Source organism: Macaca fascicularis, chromosome 12 (assembly GCF_037993035.2).
Source record: "Macaca fascicularis isolate 582-1 chromosome 12, T2T-MFA8v1.1".
Lineage (NCBI taxonomy): Eukaryota > Metazoa > Chordata > Mammalia > Primates > Cercopithecidae > Macaca > Macaca fascicularis.
In genome coordinates this window covers 126,825,293-126,849,993 of record NC_088386.1, presented here as the reverse complement: position 1 = coordinate 126,849,993, position 24,701 = coordinate 126,825,293, and the positions used below count along the sequence as shown (strand labels likewise).

Genomic DNA, 24,701 nt, shown 5'->3' with positions numbered 1-24,701 from the left:
ACTGGGGCTGGGAGTGGCTGCCGGGCTGGGACCACACACTCTAGTTCCTGAGACGCGCCTGCCTCTGTGTAAACTGGGGCCCCTTTTCTGATGTGTTCCAGGCAGCCTGAACTAACACACAGCCCCTTTGTCTGACTGCAGCGCCAGGAGCCTCTTCTTGGAAATGTGGTCACGATAGTGCTGAGGCCGGGGGTCCTGCCAGCCATCTCTGAGGGAGAGGAAAAGTGCCCCTCACCCCAGGCGTTTCCTCTGAGACCCGTGTGTCTCTGGCATGAAGGGGCTTGTGTGTCACTTGTCCGGGTGGTAGGAAGGGGTTAATTCTTGTGTCTCCTGGCAGTCAGAGAGGCTCTGGGCACCCTAGGCACAGTCAGCAGAATGCAGGGGTCCTGGGTGGGGTGAGGGAAGCTCAACCCAAAAGGACAATGCCCTTCCTCGGTGGCTGGAGCCAGGGCAGGAGCCCCTGACTGAAGAGAGGGCTCAATTCCCAAAGCTCCCTTGCCGACCTGCAGTGACCGGCTCTTCACTCTTAGGGACTATCCGGGTTTAACACTGAAGGTCCGGAGCCCCCCAGGAGCCCCGTTCGTCCTGGGCAAACCAGAACAGATGGTGATCCTCACCCCACCCCGTATAACAGACAGGGCCACCTCCAGGCGCCCGGATGCTAACCTTCCCGAGGGGAGACTGACTCCTGCCCAGAGGTTACCCCAGGCCCCAGCATGGAGTGGGCCCTCGGGGGCGAGGCGGCCGGGCTCTAAGCGTTTCGCTGAGCACCTGGGCTGGGCCAGGCTGGCTGTCCCTGGTTCTTCTGACCTGTGTCCTCCTTCCCCTGGGACCAAGAGCTCTGGGTTGGGGCTTTCAGTGGATATGCGTGCTGTTCACAGAGGTGGTCGTCTCACATTTGGTCCCTGGAACTAACCCCCATCCTTGTGGGGAAGAAAGAGCAGCTGTGCTGGGGTCGGAGAGAGGCCGGGAACCAGAAACCCGGAATCGGTACTTGGTACTCGTTCCACGGCTTTTGGTGAGAGGTGCAGCGAGGTGCTGGCCCTGATGCAGACCTAGGTTTTGTGATTCCTGAGCCAGGGCTGGGTTAGAAGTCGCCACACTCAGTCAGCCTTTTGTGTTGTAGGGGCAGGTGGAGAAACAGCCCGTGCAGGGAGGGGTCTCTCCAAATGGGTAGCCCATATGCTGAGGCCTGTGCCCCTGGGGGCAGTCCAGTCTGTTAGCACTGGAAAGGAGGGTTGAAGAGGTAGACAAAGAAAGCACCCTAACCCCAGGTGACAATAGAGGCAAGGAGAGGGAGGCAGGAAGTGACCATAGCCTGACCCAGCACCTCTGGGGTGGCCACTGGAAGCTTTGGGGTGACAGCAGATGTGACCTCAGAAACTGAAGTCAAGAACTTTGGGGACTGAGATCTTGGGGAAGACCTGGTAATGCCTCTCCTACCGGACACAGCCCCTGCATCCTGCATCCTCCACCCCCACAGCAGAGCCTCACCCTGCTGCCACTGCCCCCTGCCAAGGGAGCCCCAGCCCTGCCTCCTGGAGATGCTGGCTTCCGGGCGTGGGGAATGCTGCCCGTGCAGGGACCGCTGCTCCTGGATAAGGGGTAAGCCCTGTAAGGAGAGAGGCCCTGAGTCCCCTGAGTCCAGCCACCACCTCTATGGCCGTTCTGAAAGCCTGAGGGGACTAAGGGTGGACACAAAAGGAGGTTGTTCTAGTTTCTTTGGCCTCTGGACCAACCTGAGGAGGGACAGCTACCCACTGCTACAGGCTAGTCCCCAGGTGGCTGAGAGCTCCCTTGGAGATGGGGGCTTTCTGGAGGGCCTGCCAGGCTGCCCAGCAGCTGCACACCGTGGGCTGCCCCCTGTGTTCAGTAGGTTCCTGAATTCCCCCGGCAGTCATTGACCTCAGCCACCACTTTCAAAGAGGCCAGATATCTTCAATTGCTAAAGGGGATTATCAGGGCCCCGAGTTGGGGGGTTTGGGAACACGCACCTTCCTGTCTTTGTGGGCACCTAGGGGGCAGGGTGTCAGTCCTCAGGGACTTGGCAAAGGCTCCAGAAACGGGCTTTGTGTGGTGTGGCACCCAGCTGACTGTGCAGGGGAGTCATCCGGGCTCAATGTATAAGTGGGGCTTGGTGGTCGGATGTGGTGGTTCACACCTGTAATCCCAGCACTTTGGGAGGCCGGGGTCAGGGGTTGCTTGAGTCCAGGAGTCCGAGACCAGCCTGGGCAACATGGCGAAACCCCATCTCTATTTTTACAAAAAATAAAATAAAATAAGTGGGGCTTGGGAACAGAAGTGTTCCCGACAGAATGGGAGGGGAGAGAGCAGATGGGAGACATAGGGTGGGGCCTGGGGCAAGTCCCTGCCTAGCCCAGCTCTTGGAGCTCAACCCTTTGTGTCTGTCTCCAGGTCACACCTGGAGGATTGGAGCAGAGGGCGGGGGACAGGTGCTGCTCATCTTCCTCTCTTGGCCTCTCCTTCCTAAGTTCCCCTGCCTTCCTTTCTCTGTTGGGGCTTCCTCTGATTTTTCCTTGGGTCATGAGGGTCCCATTATCAATGTTACTCCTTTTTTTTTTTTCTCCTTCAAATAGATCCAGTAGGGGAGACAAAGGCAGGCATAAATCAATGAGGAATTCGGGCCTCAGTCACCGCTTGAGTACCAGGCACTTCCTGGGTGCGCTTACCCCTGTTACCGTGCCGACTCCTAAAACAACGTTTTCTGAGACAGGTACTGTCGTCTTCTTCAGCACCACTGCCTGGTCCCCAGGAGATGATCCACAAACATTTTTTGATTGAATGGATGTGTAACTCCAATTTGCGGCTGGGGAAATGGGCTCAGAGAGGTTAGGCAACCAGCCCAAGTTGACAGAGTTGCTTTGTGGGGAGTGGTGGCTGGAGACTTTCGGAGGCTATCTTCAGAGTCTGGCTGCCTCAGATGCCCTGGACCCTTCTTTCAGACAACCTGATGCCCCTACTCCTGCCCTCATTCCTTCTTATTGCTGCTGGTGCCCTCATCCCAACCCAACCCCTGCCGCCCCAGTGGGTCTGTCACATACTGCTCCTGTGCCAAGCGTGTGTTGCCTGGGACCTGGGGTGGCCCATGCCCCTGGTTCCTGCCTGGCCAGCTTCCAGCCTCGGCTCCTGCCATTCCCCTCTTACCCGGGGTGCAGAGGGTGCCCGGGCCCTCGCCAACACCATGTCCCTCCTGCCCATGCCTGCTCCTGAGCTGCCCTCCTCCAGCGTCCTCCTCCTTCCCCGTGTCTCTGAGGGTTCAGCTCTTGTTCCTGCCCCTGCTCCCTGACCAGCTCTCTGGGGCAGGCTCAGGGGGCACTTCTTGCACAGCCCTGGGCCAACTGGTTCCCCTGCAAAGCCCCTGGTGGGCAGGTTTCCTCCCTGGAGGGAAGGAATGTCCCACAAGGGCAGGGCCAGGCCTCTGGCTGCTGAAGGAGCGAATTTCACCAGCGTCAGGGGAGGATGTGGTGAGCGCCCGGCTATCCTGGACCCGCTCTTTGGTAAACACAGTCAGATTCACTTGTTCCTTGCCCTAGAAGAAGCTGGTTCCTGAAGCTCCGAAGCTCCCCCACTGGTGAAGTCAAAGGTGTGTGCCCCCAAACTCCCCAACTCGGGGTTCCCAGTCTGGAAGACAGGCAGGGACCCGTCCAGGCTCCCAAAACCTCCAAGTCATTCTGGATGGTGAGAGGGTGGGCAGGACTAGGGTGAGAAGTTTCAGGAGGCTTAAGGGAAATTTTCTGAGACAGTTCATCCTATTTATGACTCCTCAGGGCTATGACAAGGGGAGGGGAAAATCCGGATGGACAGACCTGAGCTGTAGGGTGGGGCCTTGGGCGAGTCCCTGCCTAGCCTGGCTCTTAGGAGCTCAAACTTTTTGAGTCTCTCTGGACACACGTACTTTGGCAAGGGATCCCCCATACACCTTGGACATCCCCCAAGGTATCCAAGGGATACCCACAGGAGAGGGAGGTACTGCAGAGCAGCTCATGTAGTACTCTAGCTTTTGTGCCAAAAGCGGGAGAAAATAAGAACTCATATGTACATGGGGCACAGAAACTCTGGAAGAAACTTAACAGTGGTGCCCTGGTGGGGGGAGAGGTGACAGCTGGATTTAGGAGCGGGACAGATATTTTCCTATATATTTTTACATATGTATTTGAATCATGTGCATGTTTTCAAAAATGTAAATAACAAGCAACAGCAATAAAATAGAAATACTCATTTATTAAAAGAAGGTAGCCAGGGCCGGGAGCAGTGGCTCACGCCTGTAATCCTAACACTTTGTGAGGCCGAGGTGGGTGGATCATGAGGTCAGGAGTTTGAGACCAGCCTGACCAACATGGTGGAACTCTGTCTCTACTAAAAATACAAAAAAAATTAGTCGGGCATGGTGGCACAAGCCTGTAATCACAGCTACTCAGGAGGCTGAGGCAGGAACATTGCTTAAACCCGGGAGGTGGAGGTTGCAGTGAGCTGAGATCGCGCCACTGCACTCCAGCTTGGACAACAGAGCAAAACTCCATCACAAAAAAAAAAAAAAAAAAAAAAAAAAGAAGGTAGCCAAAAGGTAGCCAGAATGGGAAGAAGACAAGGATCCCTTTGAGGAGGGGCTGAGCAGAGACACTGCTCCCTGCAGGCCGCTCAGTGTGGACGCCTTCCTGGGGCCTCACATGGCAGGCTCTGGGTATTGAGGTGGGTGCCAGACACCTGTGTGTCTCCTCCCTGCTGCTGTCCCGACAGGCTCCTGGCCCCCTCCTGCACCCAGAGTGTGGGCCTGGCTGCCCCACCTTGCCCAGTAGCCAGCCTTTGGCTTAGATTGGGCTGGGGGCCCTATAGGGGGGCCTCGCTTGGGGCAGGACTGCCCAGTGCCCTATCTTGGCACGCAGGCCAGCTTGGGGCTCCATGGCCTGGAGCAGGGAGTGGACTTGGCACAACCCATTGCACAAGCCCAGGTGAGAGCTTGAAAGCTGTCATGGTTCCGTCAACCTCTTTACCAGACAGTGGGAAGACCCGGCTCCAGAGGGCCAGGTGGTTCCCCTGCAGTGACTTGCAAGCTCGTATTTACAGAGGGGACCCATGTGTTGGATGAATCACCCAAAAAACCCAGGAGTAGTTTCTATTCCTGTAGACACCTGAAAGTCCCAGCATGCATGGCTTTTAAAAATTGCTTGTGCTTTGGTCGCCCGACAGGGCCTCCCAACACCTCCAGGGCACGGCAGCTGCATCTACCGGGGTAGACTTCAGTCCAGACTTTCCTGATGGGCTGGAATCTATGAGGGCTCTCAGCTAATAGCCACCCAAGCCCACGGGTGAGTCTCAGCCCTCCCAGCCCTGAAGGTGGGAGATGCCAGGGAAATCTCTGCTTGCAGGGCCCTAGGAGGCCACAGGCCCAAGGCTGCCCCAAATCTCTGTGCAGACCTGGGACAGAGAAGCCGAGGCTGGGGAACCTGTGGGACCCCACTGACCATTCTTGCAGACACACGTGGAAGCCGAGGTCTCCTCCGAGGCTGGGCACGCAAGTCCTAAACTGGAAGTCCTAAACAGCACCACCTTCCTTTCCTTTCTGTGGGCAGCAGTTTCAAATCCTAAACCCCCGAAGTGCTGGAAGTCACGACGGCCCTTGTCAGGTGCTGAGAACGGCTGCTGCTGTGTGGTGCCCCTGTTAGAGCATCTGCGGTGTGTGAGAGCCTTCCTCTTCCACAGGCTTCCCAGGTCTTGACACACGCAGTGTGATTTTGGGCTTTTTGGTTTTTTGTTTTGTTTTTTGGCAGCTGCGGGATGGGCGTGCAGATCTTCTAAGAGGGCAGGAGAGTGTAGACCCTCCTCCTGGAATCTGCTCCCCATGTCCACACTCTAGTTCCATGCAGCCCCTCTGTAGACCCCTGAGCAAGAGCCCCTAGGCCAGACAGGGTGTCACAGGAGCCACTCAGAGCATCTGGTCCCACCCCTTTATTTCACTCACAAGGAAGTTGAGACCCAGAGAGGGGAAGTGACTCTCCCCAGAGCAGGCCGGCAGCCAGGCCTGGAGGAGAAATGACATCTCAGCCCTCTCCGCCACACCGGACCACCAACAGGTAACAGCCTCTGGGCCATTTAGAGAAACTGAGGCATGCAGCCTCTAACCTGACCTTGCTCTTGTGGACTGCAGGTAACTCTCCTAAGATCAGGGGCTCGTGTGGGCCTGGGCTTTGTGCACACCTGCCCCGATGCAGCAAGCAGTCCCAGGTGTCAGGGCAGTGGTGGCCTCCAGGCAGCCTCCGTGACAGTAGCAGCGGCAGGCAGACCTGGTTTGTCCCCGATTACGCGTGACATTTTTCTACGAACCCTCAACTTCCTCCTGATCTGAGTCAGGGTTGCAGCATCATGTCGGGTGGGGAAACCTCCCCACAGGCAGCCTGGGAGCCTTCCCTGGGGTGTGTAGCTCACTTGCCACGGCCCTCCACCAAGCCTGCTGCCCATTCCCCGGAATCTTGTTGGGAAACCACCAAGCGCCAGAGATGACACTGTCTCAGGGATCATCCTGCAGCCCTGAACAAGTGCTTATTGGGGGCCAGAAAGAGCCTAGGAGCCCAGCCTCACCCACTCACTAGCTGCTTAATTTCTCTAGCCTCCATTTACCTCTCTGGGGAATGAGGCAATACACAGTTTCTTCCTCACGGGGAGTAAATGATGGGGAGGGGCGCGCTGGCTGCTATCCTATATTATAGCTGCATTGTTCTCGAACCCTAGCCAAGTGTCTCTTAGAAAGGCTGGGCAGGAAGACACAGCAGCACTTAGAACCCCGAAAATTCTAGATTCTTCCCTGCAAGCGAGAACACAAAGTCAGGACATGTCTGGCTGGCCTGGCCTCACCTGGGCTTTGTGCTGCCCGAGGCGATGGGGATGAGAGGACAGGGCAGAGCAAAGTGCCACGCACAGCTCTGTGGAAGGCAGGGTTTGCCTTTGGTTCTGAGCAGCTGTCCCAGCTCCAAAGGGAGCACCAGTGACTGTGGAGCTGCAGCAGACCCGGCCATTTGTTCCGTCATTTCTTCTTCCCCTCTTTCATGCAATAAGACCTTCCCAAGGGCAAACAGTATGTGAGGCTCAGCGATAAAGGTGAAGGGGACGTGGTCCTGGTCCTGGGGTTGCTGCAGGACAGCAGGGACATGCTCCCCCTGGGATACACTGAGGACTCTTCATGGTGCCCACTCAGGACGGCACTGGGAAAACCATATCGGATGACGTGAGTGAATCCGGAAAATGGGCATTTGAAGGAAGAGGTGGGATTTTCAGCAGTGGAGGAGAGAGTTCAAGGGGAAAGAGGAGCATGAGCATGCAAAGAAGTGAGGAGGGGGCTTGGCAGCTCCTGGATCCCAGATGCTCTTGCTGGTGATGCTGATGGGGGCCAAGGTGAGGGAGGAGGAGAGACTCAGAACATGAGTTCCAGCGGGTCCCTCATGGCCTGTTGGACCTTGGGTAGACTCTTTAGCATCTCTGAGCCTCACTGTCCTTATCTGTAAAATGGGCATAATTAGGGCAGCCTCCCAGGAGTGTCCTCAGTTCCTGTCGTAGAGCACTGAGCACACTGCTGACCACCTCTCATGTCCCCAAGCCGGCCCCTTCACTCTCCCAGCCCCACTCCAACACCCCCGCCCAAGCTTCAGCAACATTCAGGCATTCGGGAGATTGCGGTCATGTGCTCTGTCCCCTCTGTGTCCTGTTCCTTCTTGCATCATGGCCCCCAGACGCCTAGCTCAGGCACAGGTGGATGACTTTATTTACACTGTGGTGTTAGTGGTGGATACGCTGTGTATTCTAACTGCGGTATTTTTGGGGGAGCATTCCAGGGCTCCTCAAATCCATCCCTGTGGCTGTGCCAATGCTGATTTTTGAGGCTCTGGCCCTGCCATCTCTGAGGTGGTTCACGCTACAATGCTCTGTGCAGATGACAGCCTGGCACCTGCAGGAAGGGCCACCTTCTCAGCCGCAAACCTCCTTAGGGTGGTGATCTTCTTGTTGCTTGCGTTCTCTGGAAAGTCCAGGCCACCGAAAGAAGAAAGGTAGGTCTGGTGTTTCGGGGGTTTCGAGGCCTCAGCTGTGCAGGCACCTGAGGCTGCCGCAAGTGGGACGCTGGATCCTTGAAGGTGTGGGCAGATGAGGGTACCGTGGACCACTGGCAGTTGTGGGAATCCCAGCTGCAGAATGTAGAGAGTCAGCAGTTAAGAGCCAGCGCAGGCCGGGCGCTCGGGCTCACGCCTGTGATCCCAGCAGTTTGGGAGGCAGAGGTGAGAGGACTGCTTGAGCCCAGAAGTTTGAGACCAGCCTGGGCAACACAGTGAGACCTTGTCTCTACAAAAAATAAAATATTAGGCCAGGCGCAGTGGTTCACGCCTGTAATCCCAGCACTTTGGGAGGCAGGTGGATCACCTGAGGTTGGAAGTTCGAGACCAGTCTGACCAACATAGAGAAACCCCGTCTCTACTAAAAATACAAAATTAGCCAGGCCTGGCACATGCCTGTAACCCCAGCTACTCAGGAGCCTGAGGCAGGAGAATCACTTGAACCCAGGAGGCAGAGGCTGCAGTGAGCCAAGATTGCACCATTGCACTCCAGCTTGGGCAACAAGAAGGAAACTTCATCTCAAAAATAAATAAATAAATAAATAAAATAAAAGAAAGAAAGAAAGTAAAAATTAGTTGAGTGTGGTGATGCTGTAGTCCCAGCTACTTGGAGGGCTGAGGTGGGAGGGTTGCTCAAGCCTGGGAAGTTGAGGTTGCAGTGAGCCTTGATTGTGCCACTGCACTCCAGCCTGGGTGACAACGCAAGACCCTAACTCAAACAAACAAGCAAGCAAACAAACAAACGAGCTAGCACAGTGAGGCCAGGGCTCTGGGCTCGGGGGCTGAGCAGGACCTTAAGGATGGAAGAAATGAGGTGGAGCCCCCCAAGCAGAGGGAGCCAGGAGGAGAAGCAAGGCCTCTGCGCTCCACCCCAGTCCCTTTCCACACTCGACATACTTTCTCTCCTTTTCACCAAACATTGGAAAACAGCCTTATATTGAAAGAAGAGTCTACTTCAGGGTTAAATATCAACAAACAAAAACACCCTTCAGTAAGACACTGCTGTGTGTATGAATTCTCTCTACAGCACTCTGGATAAGCACCTCACCTTGCCTTTGCTTGCATACCTCTGGTAACAGAGAGTCCACCACATGATGAGGCCGCTTTGCTTTGTCTACTCTCGGACACTCTGGCTGTGAGATAGGTTTGCTTTCTGCAGCATTTGGAACCCATTCCTTTTCTGACCCGTGAAGTCTTGTGGTGGAACACGTCACGAGCACTGGAGGATGGATGCCCTTGTGTCTTTCCTTCTAGGGATTAGGAGTATCTCTAGGCCTTTCCGCGTCTTCTCCCATGCTGTGGTTCCCTACCCGCTCCGAGTTCAGCCCGTGCGGACAGACAGCCTTGGGTCCCAGGGTGATCAGAGCAGTGCAATGGCCATGGTCACTTCCACTCCACTTCCAGGACCTCTGAGTGTAGCATTGGCTCGCCTCGTTTCTCCCTTTCCTGTTCAAAAGAACACTTAGGAATTCCTACTTTCATTTAAGTGGTGACTGCATTTGTGTTTTGTGTATAAATATTGTTTCTTTCCAATATTTCAGCAACTTATGTCTGATTTTGTCTCTAACTCACACGTTAAGAGGCTGTGTAAGAGAATGCATAGAAATGCCTATTAAATATTAATATCATGGCGCTGCAGCTAAGTGTTCAGGACCAACAAACAGCTATTTCCTTTGTAGTCTAAGAATGAGTGTAAAATCGCCATTGCTGTGGAGGACTTGCCTGTGCTTGGGAACGGGATAAATTTTGTGAAAGACCCTGTCTATTCTTCTAAAGAGAGCATAGACCCTTGATTTACCACGTACTTCTCCCTGATCTGCCAGTCCACCTTATTAATTGGGTTGTTCAGAGCTCTAATTTCTCTGTCTATTTGATCGTGGATATTCTACAGGAGGGGCACTAAGGGCTCCAGCTACACTATATTTCCATTTTTTTAAAATTTCTTCTGCATTTCCTGCATGGTCCCATTATGTACTTTTTTGCTGTGCTAATTGGAACAGAAATTGAGTGTTTTATGTTTTCATTATTTATTGTAACTTTCACTCCTGTGGAGTCTCCATGTTGCTTTCTCAATTCTTTTTACTAAAAAAAATTACTTTGTCCTATTCCCTTCCTTTCTAGCACAAAATGTGCCTGATAAACCAAAGATTATGCTATCATTTTACTCTGTCTGTGTCTTTTCATTTTCTTGGTGCTTTTCCTTGACCAGAGATGATTGAATTTTGTTTTTTTTAATTGATGGTTGGTTTTTAATAGATTAATATAGGGAGTATTAATAATTGTTGATATTATTTGCATAAGCCTCTGTGAGGTTGCCCCTCTGTGTTCTATATTGTGATATTACAGTTTTTTCATTTTCGGTTTCTACTGTGAATCTTCTCTTCCTTTTGTCCTGTTAAGAGAAACAAGGTAATTTAACCTAAATATTCAATTTGGAAAATATTTATGTTTTTAACTTCTTGACTCTACTGATAGCTAGCCAAGCTTTGGGGGGATTCTATTTTAAACCTCTTTTCTCATCTTCATCTACTCTTCACTGTGAAGCTGGCATTTTGTCTCTTTTATGTCGTCTTTTAGTCTTTATGTAATACACATTTTTATGATGTGATGGCTGACCTGTGAAAAGAGGAAACTTGGTTTTCAATTTTTTTTTTTTTTTTTAATCATGAATCAGGTTCTTGTTGCTGTTCTCCCATCACTTGGGTGGGACTTGCTATCTCACTTGACACTTCCACATCTCTGTCTCACTTCATGCTTCGTTCCCAGCCCCATCTTGAAATGCTCATCTCTGAACCTGAAAGGTCATGCCTTATCAGCTGAGCTTTGGTGAATTCAATGCGTATCTTTTAATTTTGTGTAAACCTTGCACCCTGCCATGCCTCAAACACAAACCCAGACCGCAAGTTGTTTCTCTGATGTAGAAGGAAAAAATTGAAAGCTATCCTTACTGGTCTCCTTTTTCCCCACCAAACATTTTATATATATATATATATATATATATATATATATATATATATATATGATCTCAGGTTTTCATATTATCATTAATTAGAAAAACACACCAAAAAGACGAGAGAGATAAAGGCAAAAGATTTAAAAATCACCCACCATCCAACTGCTAGAATGCAACCACTGGATGGGATGTAGAAATCTTTTTTTAGGTTTTTTGTTTGCCCCTCTATGCGTGGGTTTTTGTAATTTTAATCACAGTTGAAATCATTCTCAATGTGTCTAATTCTACAGTTTGTGGGGTTTTTACTGAACATCATCAGCATAAACATAACAGTCAGACAGAACATTTTTCCATTGAGTAAATTTACCACAGTGAAATTAACCTCTTGTTGGCATTTAAATGTGTATGTATTTTTTACTATTAGAAAAAAATAATGTGGTAATACATTGAGGCGAAGAAGAAGAAGAAGAAAAAAAAAATGCTAAGGTGGACATATTTTTGTACACAATTTTTCTTCTTTCATATAATTTACTTAAGGTGAATTCTCAGAATCACTGGATTAAAGTCATATGATTTTCATGGCTTGTAATAGAAATTATCAGATCCCAAAAGTTGTGTGCTAATTTGTACGCTTACCAGCATATTGGTGACTAGCTTCACAGAACCCTTGCCAAATTCTTTGTTAAATTTGATAAGCAAAAATGTTATCTCTTCGCAAACCCTCTTCTGGGAACTGCCTGTGTCATTGGCTTATTCATCTGTTGTTGGTCTTGATATTATTCATTTTAATATTCTCTTCACAGAGAAAGAACGTCATTTATCTAACATTGGTTGTGTTTTGTTTCTTCGAGTATATTATTTGATGTTAAGACTTTTTAGCAAAAAGACATTTTTTTTGCGCCGTCAAACCTGTCCTGTTTATTTTCTTTTACTTTGATTTTCAGTTATACTAAGTTGACAAAGAGCTTTTTCCCTTAGTGATTTTATAAGTTGTTTATTAAATTTTCATCTAGTTTTTCTACGGTTTGATTGTTTTGAAATGTAATTCCTTAATGAATTTGGAATTTCTTTTGAGATGCCGTTTAAGATGAGACTCTAAGTTGGTTTTACTGCCAAATTGTTAACTGACAGTCTTAACATAATTTCTTAACTAAGCCTTCTCTTTGTATTATTGATATTTTGGGGGAATGCCTCATTTATTCTTGTTTCTGTTAAATGTGTTAGTGTATAGTCTTGAGATTTCTGGGTGTTAGCAAATGTCTGATTTCAACAAGAATGTCCTTATTATTTTACCATTAAATACAAAGTTGCCATTGGTGTGAGCAATGTACTCTTTGTAAGAAGTACTTCCCTATTCCGTTAGTTAAATAACTCTGACAAACTGTACAATTGGATGACTTTTTATTTTTGCTTTAAAGATGTGATACAAGACATTAATTGATTTCCTAACACTGAAACTATCTTATATTTCTATAGTAAATCTGATTTGTCATGATGATTTATAATTTTAATGTACTGAATTCCATCTAGTAATATTTTAATTAGAATGTTTGCATATATATTCATAATTGTATTTTGAGCAACTTTGTCTCTTGTGCTGAGTTTTGATATTTGGATAAGTTAGTTTAATAGAAATTCGTTAATACTAAGTTCTGAAATACTTTATGGGGTACAGGGATTATCTGTTGCTTGAAAATTTGAAATAAGCTAAAGCCTATTTTAAGAGTAATTCTTTGATAATATTTTCAGTTTCTTTTATGGATATTGGTCTAGTCAACACTTCTATTTGCTCTTGGGCCAAACCTTGTATAGATGGTGGTAAATTATTTTTTTTGCCCCCAAATCAACAACTACATCAAGGTTTTTAAACAGATCAACACACAAGTAATAATGCGTTTTCTTGCTGTTTTTGCTCTCCTCTCTAACTAAGCTTAATGTCTTCTTTCTTATTTCTAGTTATGACCGTTTGAGTCCTTTCTTCTTGATCATAGTTGTTAGAGATATAGGTATTGCTTCGTTTATTAGAGATATAGGTATTGCTTCGTTTATTAGAGATATAGGTATTGCTTCGTTTATTGCTTCTGCTCCAAAGGAACCACCTATTAAATGTGTCGGTTCTGATATTTTCTCTTTTCTAATTCATTCATTTCTGCTTTTATCTTTATACTTTTTCCTGATTTCCCTAAGACGTTTTTTCCCTAAATGCTCAAGTTAAGTGCTTAATTCATTTATTTAGTTTCCTTAAAGAAAATTAAAGCAGTTAGGGCAATGTATTTATCTCTGAGAATAGTTTTTGGCTGTATCCTGTGAATTTTTTTTTTTTAAACAACCAATCCAAAAAGGTCTTGCTATTCTTCCCATGTATTTGGTTTTGTAGTTCTCACTTTATTTTTAAATAGCCATTGTTATTATTATTATTATAATTTGAGACAGAGTTTATATAAACAGAGTCTTACTTTGTTGCCCAGGCTAGAGTGCAGTGGCATGATCACAGGTCACTGCAGCCTCGACCTCCTGGGCTCAAGCCATCCCCTTGCCTTAACCTCTGCCTCTGAGTAGCTGGGACTATATAGGCACAAGCCACCATACCCAGCTAATTTTTTTTTTTTTTGAGACGGAGTCTCGCTCTGTCGCCTGCCTCCCGGGTTCATGCCATTCTCCTGCCTCAGCCTCCCGAGTAGTTGGGACTACAGGCGTCTGCCACCACGCCCGGCTAATTTTTTTTTTTTTTTTTTTTTTTTGTATTTTTAGTAGAGACAGGGTTTCACCATGTTAGCTGGGATGGTCTCGATCTCCTGGCCTTGTGATCCGCCCAGCTAATTTTTTAAAAAAAATTTTGTAGAGACAGAGGTTTCACTGTGTTGTGAGGTTGATCTCAAACTCCTGGGTTCAAGCAGTCCTCCCTCCTTTGCCTCCCAAAGTGCTGGGATTACAGGCGTGAGCCACCGCACCCGGGCGGGCTGTATTTTTATTTTCTAGGTCTTTGTATGCAGTCAGAGAGTACAGCCAAAATAATTTCTGTATTTTTTTAACAGATGGTTTTGCTCTTGTAAGGTAGATAATTCATTTTTAGCAAATGTTTTTTAGCTGTTTGAGAAAAAAAATGGATTATCTATTTGTTTAAAACCAAACCCAAGAGTCATTAATTAAACTGTATTAATCATATTATTTATATAATTCTATGTCCTAATTTATATTTGTTCTAATCTACAGTATATGAAAATCTGACACTGCAATTTGTTTTTACCAATGGCTCCTTGAATTCTAAGAATTGTACCTGATGTACTTTTGTATACCACCATTTGGTGTATAAGATTACTACATTTGCCCTCACAATTGAGTTTTTATTTTATTCTATAAAAATAAGCTTCTTAATCCTGATGAGCAATTTTGTCCTGCAATTCTACAAGTCTAGTTATGAATATTACCTCCCTGTCTTTCTTTTTGTTTGTATTTGTCTGTTCCATCGTCACAGGACTTTTATGTGGAACATTTCTGTGTCATTTAAGTGTACTCTTCATAAGAGCAAACAGTTATATTTTATTTTTTAATTGAGAATGTTAGTAAAATTTGATTTTTTTGCACTTATTATTGTAATTTCTATGCTGTTTCTTTTCCTGTTATATTCACTCCTTTGCTATGTAGTCGATTTTGTTTCTTTTCATCTTCTTTAGTAATTTTGAAGGTAGGCATCATATTTTTAATAGTGGTTACTTTAAGGTTCTCAAGAATCTGACACATATTCCTGTAATTATTGAAGTAAAAAAATAAACAGAACAGAAATATTAGCAATAGAGCCTTTTGCTTCACCCCAGGCACTTACTATTACCCTCCATTGTCCCCACCCCTACAACACAAGAACATTCTTCCTGCTTTGTTAATTTATCCACAATATTAAGACTTGTCTCTTTCTAGGGACACAGATCATCTCTTTTTTTTTTCTTAGAGAGAAGGTCTGACTCTGTCACCCAGGCTGCAGTGCAGTGGCATGATCATGGCTCACTGCAGCCTCAAATTCCTGGGCTCAAGCAATCCTCCCACACAGCCACCCAAATGGTTGGGGACCACAGGCACGAGCCACCACGCCCTACTAATTAAGTTTTTTTTTTTTGTAGAGATGGGATTTCACTATTTTGCCCAGGTGGGTCTCAAACTCCTGGGCTCAAGCGATCCTCCCACACAGCCTCACAAATAGTTGGGGACCACAGGGACGAGCCACCACACCCTACTAATTTAAAAAAAAAATTTTTTTTTTTTTGGAGAGATGAGGTTTCACTATGCTGCCCAGGCTGGTCTCAAACTCCTGGGCTCGAGTGATCCTTCAACCTTGGCCTCCCAAATTGCTGGGATTACAGGTGTGAGTCACTAGGCCAGCCAGATAATCTCTTCTGGTTTTTTTTCTTTTAATTTTAAATCTGTAACTATATTCATCATACCTTATGTCTCTTTCCACAGTTTCCTGCTTTCAGTTCAATGCTCAGTTCCAAGCTTTTCTATCTTGATGTTTTCATCCTTACACTCTTCTCAGTAATGATCTCTTGGAGGCCTAAAGTTTTGGGGTGATTATTTTTCTAGAGGCCGCATCCACCTGAGACTTGCTTTTTGCATTCTTTATGCAGGAACACCTGTTGGATACGAAATTCTTGCACCCAGATCTTCTCCCTCAAGCCTCTTCTGGTGTTAATTACTTGGTTTGTTTATTCATGGATGTTTGGGAGGTTCTGTCTTGGTGACATTTAAACATGTCAGCGGGACATTCAGAGGTGTCAGCAGGGCCCCTGGGAGTGGCTCTCTCCATAGCTTTTGCATGAAACATGGAGCTTCATCTCCTGTGTTGTCTCATTTACTCCACGGTTCGATTCAGCTCCACCTCTCAGCCACCGTGCTGCTGCTGACTCACAATGGTTTGGGGTCCTTTCACTCCATTCACAGATGCTATTTGCTTGACCCATGATCTTTGCTCACTCAATGCTATTTCCTTCTGGAGGAGGCTGGGACTGCCCCATTCCAGTCCTCTAGGAGGTGAAGGTGCCCACCCATCCCTGCTGTGGATGGTAGAAAGGCAGCACTCCACAGATGGTGCTGCTGGGATGGAAACTGAGAGTGTCTCCACTGCTGCCTGTGGCACAGATCCCAACATCAATGACAGCATCGGGATGGCCCCTTGGCAGCTATGCAGGGGTGCTGCTGAGACCTCCCTGGAATTCCAGAGAGCCCACTCCCAGGGTCCCTGACCACAGTCAGTGCAGCTCTGCTGCTTCCGGCCCATGGTGACATTGATGCTGATGCCACTCTCCTTGGGCTGCTCCCAGACAGTGTCTGAGCCCGGCAGAGGCACTAGCCTAGGACGATTTCTGCAGATGTGGGGCTCCTCCAAGAGGCAGCCTTTGCTCAGAGATGCCCCATGGCTTGGCCAAGAAGGGCTGAAATCTACACTGCTGTCTGAAGTCCTTCCCACCTTGTCCTTCCTTCCCTCTCTCCTTCTACAGAGTCAGACCTGTAGGTGGTCTGAAGGCTCACCCCACCTCCTCCTGCTCCCTCTCCCCGCTATCCTTCACGGACACTTCCCCTGTGCAATCTCTGAGGTGTCTAACACTGTCTTAGCATCTGCTTCTCAGGGGACCTGAAGGGACTCAGCCTCCCACCCAGCCAACTATAGTACCATTGCTTGATTGGGGTGGACCCCTGGGTTGGCCAGAACAGGAGCTGCTAATGGAATGGCCCCATACCACAGGTCAAATGGTGCTAGTTGCTGTTCCCCTGCCCCGTTCCCCTCCCCAACCCACAAGTAGACTGGTTTTTATTAGCAAACTTCTTTGAGAAGGATGACTGTTTCATCTCTTGCTGCAGTTTGGAGTGCGTTGAAGCCTTTTTATCTTACTTCAGTGAAGCTCCTGATTTTTTTGAAAAAGATTCAAAAAGATGGCTTCCTTGGACTTTCAGAAGGAATTCAGATTAATTTTTCAGATTCTCTTCTCACTCTGCCATTAGCTAGCAGTATTTTTTCAACCTAATTTCTTCTTGCCAGCCCATAGAGTGCCTTGTCTGGCTTCAAAGACTACCCTCTGAGAAGCTTCCATTTGAAGTCTGTCAGTAATTCAAATGTGACCTTTAGAATAATCCTACTGGGGAATACTGATGGCCAAATTGTATCTATGAATATACCTGCTACTGTCAATGGAGACTCATCCCAGCATCCAAGGTTGTGTGCTTTCTGTCAGACCACTTTCCTCCTGTTGTTATTCATTTGTTCCCCCAATTCAACCACACATTGCGTCTGGGTTTGGGTTGAACTTTGAGCATCACTGATTTTTTTTCTTGGCCACTTTGAACCACCAGCAATATGCTGGACTCACCCATGGAGTCGGCTGGTAACAGTTGACAGTAAGGGCCTCTGAGTGTTGAGCTTTTGTCATTGGTGGCTGCTTTTTCTTAATTGGTTAGTGTGACCCAGACAAAGACAGATGTCCTCAGTTCCTTTTTCAAAATCTTATTGGGTATCTTTAAACATCAACTTATATTCACTCTTATTTTTGCGGTTCTTGGTTTTCTGCTGTTTCTGGTCTTGAAGGCAACTTCTCCAAGCCAATTCCATCTTCCTCTTTGGTGTTGCAACATTTCATATTTAGACCCGAACTGGGCTTTGACCTGCTTTTCTCATCATTTTTGAAATCTACCTTGTGAGTTCCAAGCTATTCTAGTAATTTTGTGAGCTAGGCCTGTGGCCATTTCAGCATGTTTAGTGAAGAGGTGGCCACCACAGCTTGCAGATTCTGAGCATCCAGAGTAGGACCAGTGACTACTGCACACCCCCAGGGGGCACCATCCCCACAGACCACAGGACACCAAGGCTTTGAATAAGAGGAAGTACATTTTCCTAGATGTCTCTTTACATAAATCTGTGAGAAAAGTTAACATATTGGAAACCACAGAATCTTTAGAGCTACCAAATCAAGTAATGCATGTTAAATGTTTTGTGCATAGTGCTCAGTGGATAATATATATGTACCTATAAATATCTATCTATATATATCAGTTTTCTTTTTCATTAGGGATCAGAGAGGGCTTGGGAATGGTATTACAGATAAGATCTTAAAAAATACCCCAATTTTTTCCTCCCACAGGCCCCCAGTAGTGATGAAAACCAATAGTAGAATGAAAATTCGGTTAGCAATAGCAGCACAGCAAAGAAATAAGTCACAGGAATGCTTATTGTGGAATTCGTTGTTTCCTGGTAAAACACTAGAAACCTAAATGTTTATGAATAGGCTACTGACTAAATGAGTTTTTGTATACCTACACAATGGAAGGCAAACAAGCCATTCATATATGCTGATATAGACCAACATCCAAGAAACATTGCTGACTGAAAAAGCAAGGGACAGAAGCTGTATATATATTATTTCCAAATTTTAAAGAAGTCATACACGTATATGTATGCATGCATGTATTTGCATATATGCATCTACTTAGAAAATGTCTGGGAGAAGTATGCAAGAAGCTGTAAGCCATGCTGCCTTCAGAAAGGACAGTTGAGGCCTTAGGGTACAATGGAGGCCAACTTCCCTATGCATGTTCTTTTGTTCTGTTTGAATATCTTATTGAGTGCATGGAATACTTTAAAAATTAGTAACAAGCTATGAAAAATAATAACAGAAGCTTTAATTAATAACAGAAGTTTTAGGAACAGGTGCGGGGCCTCCCGCCTGTAATCCCAGCACTTTGGGAGGCCGAGGTGGGAGGATCACCTGAGGTCAGGAGTTCGAGACCAGCCTAGTCAACATGGTGAAACCTCATCTCTACTGAAAATACAAAAAATTAGCCTGGCATGGTGGAGCGTGGTGGCGCAGGCCTGTAATCCCAGCTATGAAGGAGACTGAGGCAGGAGAATCACTTGAACTTAGGAGGCAGAGGTTGCAGTGAGCCGAGATCGTGCCACTGCACTCCAGCCTGGGCGACAGAGGGAGACTCCATCTCAAAAAAAAAAAAAATAATAATAATGGCTGCAGTGGTCACTAGTACAGGATTCTCTGGTGGGAGTCCATGCTGATGTCCTCCTGCCTGGTACATCAGTATCTCGGGATCTTAGCCCCTGCTGGTCAGGAAGTCATGGAAGGTGAGAGAAGCACAGGAAGGCAGGTCTCACGGCCCGACCCGGCTACACTTGCTCACCAGCTGCTTGCTGCCGAAGCGGTTAAGGAAGACGCCAGGCATGAATGTCCTTTCCATGCCATGCCCCAGTGCTCTAGTGAATGTGGCACGTTCCATATCTAAGGCCAGTCCAAGTCGAGTACACCAGCAGCGTGGCCTCACTTGTGGGGAGAGGGAAGAGTGGGTGAGAAAGGAGGGTGTGGGGAGGTGGGCACAGGTGGGCTAGTGGGGAGAGGGTAGAAGTTGGGTCATATTTGAGTCATCTTTCTACCAGCCTGGTTCTGGACGCCTGGGTTGAACACTTGGTTTTGTCCTGCTCTAGAGCTACATACCTTAATAAAGAACCCCATAATGGCACTCACCCCCTCACCCCAAATTGGCCAGGTTTGGACCACACCCCTGTGCAACCACACCTATAGCCTTGGTCCTCTTGTCCCTGAGGCCACTTCTAATTTTCTGCCTGACTAAAGGCCTTTCCTCACCCTGTGGAGACCTCAGGGCCCCACTCCATTCCCTCTGGGAATGCCCTTTCTCCCACATCTTTCCATTTTCTGTCTGGTTTTCCCTTTGGGGAACAAGAGGCTACAGCAGCTGCAGACCTTATATCTTGGCAAATATGAATCCCTGACAAGGGACTCCAACCCTCTGCCTGGAAACCCAAGCAAAAGTTGTGTTGCTTATCATGTTCTTGGAGAGTCAAATGTCTGTCCCTGAGCCAATGAACTAACCAACTACTGTGTCCAGAGGAATGCAATGCTCTGGTGCCAATCATCCCTGGTTGCAGGTTAACTGTGTCCAACCATCAGGAAAGTGGGTCTGGGGAGGACAAAGGGGATAAGAGGAGCTGAATCCTGGAAACAGCATTTGAATCCCTGGTCCAGTTGCTCCTGAAGTCAGCCCTACCCTAGTTTCCATATTTTCCATTATGTGAAACTCTCTCTTTGCTTCAGCCTGTTTGGGTCTGGGTATGTGCTGTTACTTCTTTCAACAAAAGGAGTTCTGATTTAAAAGATAGATGTCCATGCACAGCAGAGTTCTATATTTGCCAAAGAAAAATGTGTGTATGGTAGAAAGAGAGTGAGAAAGCGAGTCTGGAATGATATACACAAAAAGTAACATGTGCATCTGGGCAGCAGGATTAAAGGTAATTTTTCTTTTCTGTGTTCTAGTTGTGATTCAGTGGGCACGAATTGCTGTATGATGCTGGGGAGGTGTTTGTGATTCTTGACAAAGTCATTTGAATCTATCACTTCAAGAGAGTGAAAGGAGCCCCGTCTGATCTGTTGGTGTTGTAGGAAGAAACATGAGTCAGCCAAACACCAGTGGTGACTGCCTGTTTGATGGCGTCAATGAGCTGATGAAAGCCCTGCAGTTCGCAGTCCACATCCCCACCTTCGTCCTGGGCCTGATCCTCAACCTGCTGGCCATCCATGGCTTCAGCACCTTCCTGAAGAACAGGTGGCCCGATTACGCTGCCACCTCCATCTACATGATCAACCTGGCGGTCTTTGACCTGCTGCTGGTGCTCTCCCTCCCATTCAAGATGTCCTTGTCCCAGGTACAGTCCCCCTACCCATCCCTGTGCACCCTGGTGGAGTGCCTTTACTTCGTCAGCATGTACGGAAGCGTCTTCACCATCTGCTTCATCAGCATGGACCGGTTCTTGGCCATCCGGTACCCACTCCTGGTCAACCACCTCCGGTCCCCCAGGAAGATCTTTGGGATCTGCTGCACCATCTGGGTCCTGGTGTGGACTGGGAGCATCCCTATCTATAGTTTCCATGGGAAAGTGGAAAAATACATGTGCTTCCACAACATGTCTGACGATACCTGGAGTGCCAAGGTCTTCTTCCCGCTGGAGGTGTTTGGCTTCCTCCTTCCCATGGGCATCATGGGCTTCTGCTCCTCCAGGAGCATCCACATCCTGCTGGGCCGCCGAGACCACACCCAGGACTGGGTGCAGCAGAGAGCCTGCATCTACAGCATCGCAGTCAGCCTGGCTGTCTTCGTGGTCTCCTTCCTCCCAGTCCACCTGGGGTTCTTCCTGCAGTTCCTGGTGAGAAATGGCTTTATCGTAGAGTGCAGAGCCAAGCAGAGCATCAGCTTCTTCTTGCAATTGTCCATGTGTTTCTCCAACGTCAACTGCTGCCTGGATGTTTTCTGCTACTACTTTGTCATCAAAGAATTCCGCATGAACATCAGGGCCCACCGGCCTTCCAGGGTCCAGCTGGTCCTGCAGGACACCACGATCTCTCGGGGCTAACAGGACATCCTGTTCAGGGGAAGGAAGCCCTGGCCCTGAATTCTAGTAACGGATATTGCGTTCCAGGGTTTCGATGTGGAGGGATGATCCACGCCATCTTTACTGATGTGCTTCCCTTTGATGCCCATTGAGTGCCAGCTTTGCTCATTGTACCCCAAAGACCTTTTTTCCAGTGCCCAGACAGCTCCACATATACCACCCAGTGTTCAGGGATCTCTGAAGAACCCACAAACCAGGTCAATTACTGATTTCTAAGTCCAAAAACTATACAGCACAAGAATTGAGAAAGAGAATGAGACCATGTGAACAAGGCTGTTTCCAACTCTCCCCATTTTCCTGTTCGACTGGGAGGTTCTGGAAAGAAAGAGAGAGAAAGGGAGAGGACGTAGAGGAGGGAGCCAAGAGAGTCAGTTATCGGGGAGAGTGTCTTGGGCAGAGGTGGGGTGGTAGGGATGAATGAAGCTCCTTTTTAGTTTGGGTGTCCCAGGACGGAGCAGACTTGCATTTTCCAGTCCCTTCTGGAGCTGTGTTGCCAAAAGCCTCACTGAGATGACAGCAAGTGAGAGTGGTGTTGGGGCTGGGCAAGTATGCATGGATCACCCCATGTTTCCAGTGGGCCTCAGAAAGGTGAAGGAAGCCAGTCACCCCTTTCTGTGCCCATGAGAAGACTGCAGAATGACTGAGTGGGGGTGTTGATGACATCCAAGAGCCATGAGGGGAGGGGAGAGAACACTCCTGGGGAAGGAAGAAGACAGGCCCAGGGCTGGAAGCACACAGCCCCTCCCCCACTACCATCAGGGTGTCCACAGCGGGGAGTGTTGGTACTGGCCCCGGGCGAGGAGAGGCAGTGGGAGATGGCCTGGGAGAGGGGAGACTCCTGACCTGCTTTCTATCTTGAACAGACTGGGAAGCTGCTCATTCCATCTAGCTTGCTTGAAAACAACGGCAAAGAATCAGGCCTGCCTTGGTTCCACCATAGGAGGGTGGAGGAGGTGCTGTCTTACTCACCTGCATCCTGGCTGGGCAGTTGGCACTGCCCATGGAACCGTTCCTCCCTGGCAGTTGGGAGGGAGAAGATGAGGCAGCCAGGCACAAGGGTGTGGCCTTGAGAAAGAAGGCAAGGCGGGGGGTCCCTGCAGGTCCCAGGAAACTGTAAACAATTGAGTCATTCCTGGATGGCTTCTCGAAGAATCTGGAGGAGTGCAAGTGACAGCGGAAGCCTCCCAGTGACTCAGCTGCTCCGGAGAGTGAAATGATGAGAAGGATCCACTGTGGGGTGGTTTTGCATGACAGAGCAAGTGGGGTGAGGAGTAACTGATGAGACTCCATGTGAGCAAGGTCTTTAGGAGGAAAAGCAACTGCGGTCTACTTGTAGGATCTGGGCTCAGTGGGGGCGGAAGGGCTTGGGAGGGGTGGCGGCCTGAGGGGAAGAAGAGAGGCATTTGGATAAACCAGGACCTGTGGGGAGGAGGAGGAAGAGGAGGAGGAAAAGGAGGGGAAGCTGAGCATTGGCCCTAGGCTTGAAGCCTGCAGGGAGTGCTGGATAGGTGGGGAACCTGGCCGAGCTGCTTCCTGCCTGAGAGCCTTTCCTGGCTGGCCTAAGAGCCGTGGACAGGCAGGAGTTGCCTTCTCAGGAGCAGCCCCCACTGTTGCTGTGCTCAGGTGGCACTCTGTACACCTCCTCCTAGGTGGATGGAGGGAAGGGTGAGGAAGACAGCGTCAATGAAGGGGTGGAAGTGGATGTGGAGGAGTGACCAGACCAGACCAGACGAGAGGAATCAGAGGCTCAGGCCCCCTGGGCTGGGCCTCTAGGAACCACAGCCACAGAGTCAGGCTCTGCAGACCCAGAGGTAAGGCTGCCTGACTGCCCCAAGTCCCAGACACACTCCTCTCCTTGCCTGCAGGCTGCCCTGTCCCATGGCTACCGTAGACAGAGACGCCACCCATGATACTCTAAGGAAGCCAGACTTTTGCATGCAACAGGGCATTTGGGACTCGTTGGGGTCAGAGTCCACGGGTGGTGGAATTAGGGACAACCCTCCTCCCACTTCTTTCTCTGCATGAGGAGTTGGGAGCCTGCCTGGTGGAGCTGAGTGATGCCCTTCGTGTGCACTTGGGTCTACCAATGTGCTTAGGGCCAGATGGGCTTCCTAAGAGACAGGGGTGGGTGGACCTGACCTCCTATCATCCCCAGCGATGTTCAAACATAAAATCTTATCTACGTGCAGCATGACTCTGTCCAGGTGACAGAAAGGGCTCCAGACTGCTGAGAGGAACTGACCACGTAGGGAGGGACGGGGAGGGGGCCAGGACCCATGAGGTGCATGACTGTAAGAGGTAGGTCCTCGGAGGGTATCAGCAGTCTCAGTGTGATGTGACAACTGGGACCCGTGGGTGGGCCCTGAGGACCCCTGACCCGTCCCAAAACACTGTGGGAAGAAGGGCCGCTTCTCCATGGGGACCCGTGTCTGTGGGAGCGGGCACAGGTCCATGCTGCAGGCCACTATGGCTGCTCAGCAGGAGGGCCGAGAGTTTGGACCCACACGGCTGCAACCCAAGTTGGCCCATAATCAGCAGTGGGGCCCAGCGGCACAGGAGGGGCGGAGGGTTAGCACTGGAAAAAAAGACTTGATTAATCTGATTCGCTAAATAAATAGATTCCTGTGATGCCATGTGACCTTGTGTTGGACTAAGCTTACTGGGCCCGGAGAAGAGCAGGCCCCAGATGGCCCCTGCCAGGTCACCCAACAATCTTGGTCTCTTCAGCAGCCACCTGGCCACCAAGTGTGGGGCTGCAGGGAGTGGCCCTCCCTGCTCAGGAGCGCAGCTGGGCCTGCCCAGGTGACCAGGGGCCAGATCCTTTGGGGTCTAGTTGCCACTCCCCCACATCCACATGGGTGCTTGGTTCTCTGTGGTAGCAGCCAGGCTGCACAGACCCCACATACCCGGCTGCAGTCGACCCCACCCTGTCCCTGCCACCTTGTCCCACCACCACCTTGTCACACTGCCACTGTGACACTCCAGCTGCTTCCACAGGCCCTGGCTCCTCTGCATACACGGGGTGGGGGGCCCAGTACAAGAGACCTGCTGACCAACTGAGGGGCTGAAGATACAGGGCCAGTGTCTACAGGTCTTCCACGGTGGCCCTTCCCTCCCTTCTCTGACCTTCTATGGTGGGAATCCGACTTTCCCACAGTGGATTCTCCTAGGTTCTTCT

General features: G+C 49.0%; 1 protein-coding gene across 1 annotated transcript; it reads left to right on the top strand.

Moving 5' to 3' along the window:
* Positions 1-5,996: 5,996 nt before the first annotated feature.
* GPR55 (G protein-coupled receptor 55) lies at positions 5,997-24,159 on the top strand. Its single transcript, XM_015432939.4, has 2 exons — positions 5,997-6,092; positions 20,391-24,159. The coding sequence occupies exon 2, from the start codon at positions 20,525-20,527 to the stop codon at positions 21,482-21,484; it is 960 nt and encodes a 319-aa protein (XP_015288425.1). The 5' UTR covers positions 5,997-6,092; positions 20,391-20,524; the 3' UTR covers positions 21,485-24,159.
* Positions 24,160-24,701: the final 542 nt, after the last annotated feature.

What these genes read in the sequence shown, in the direction of transcription:
- GPR55 (XM_015432939.4), top strand. Translation starts at nt 20,525, where the DNA reads ATGAGTCAGCCAAACACCAGTGGTGACTGCCTGTTTGATGGCGTCAAT.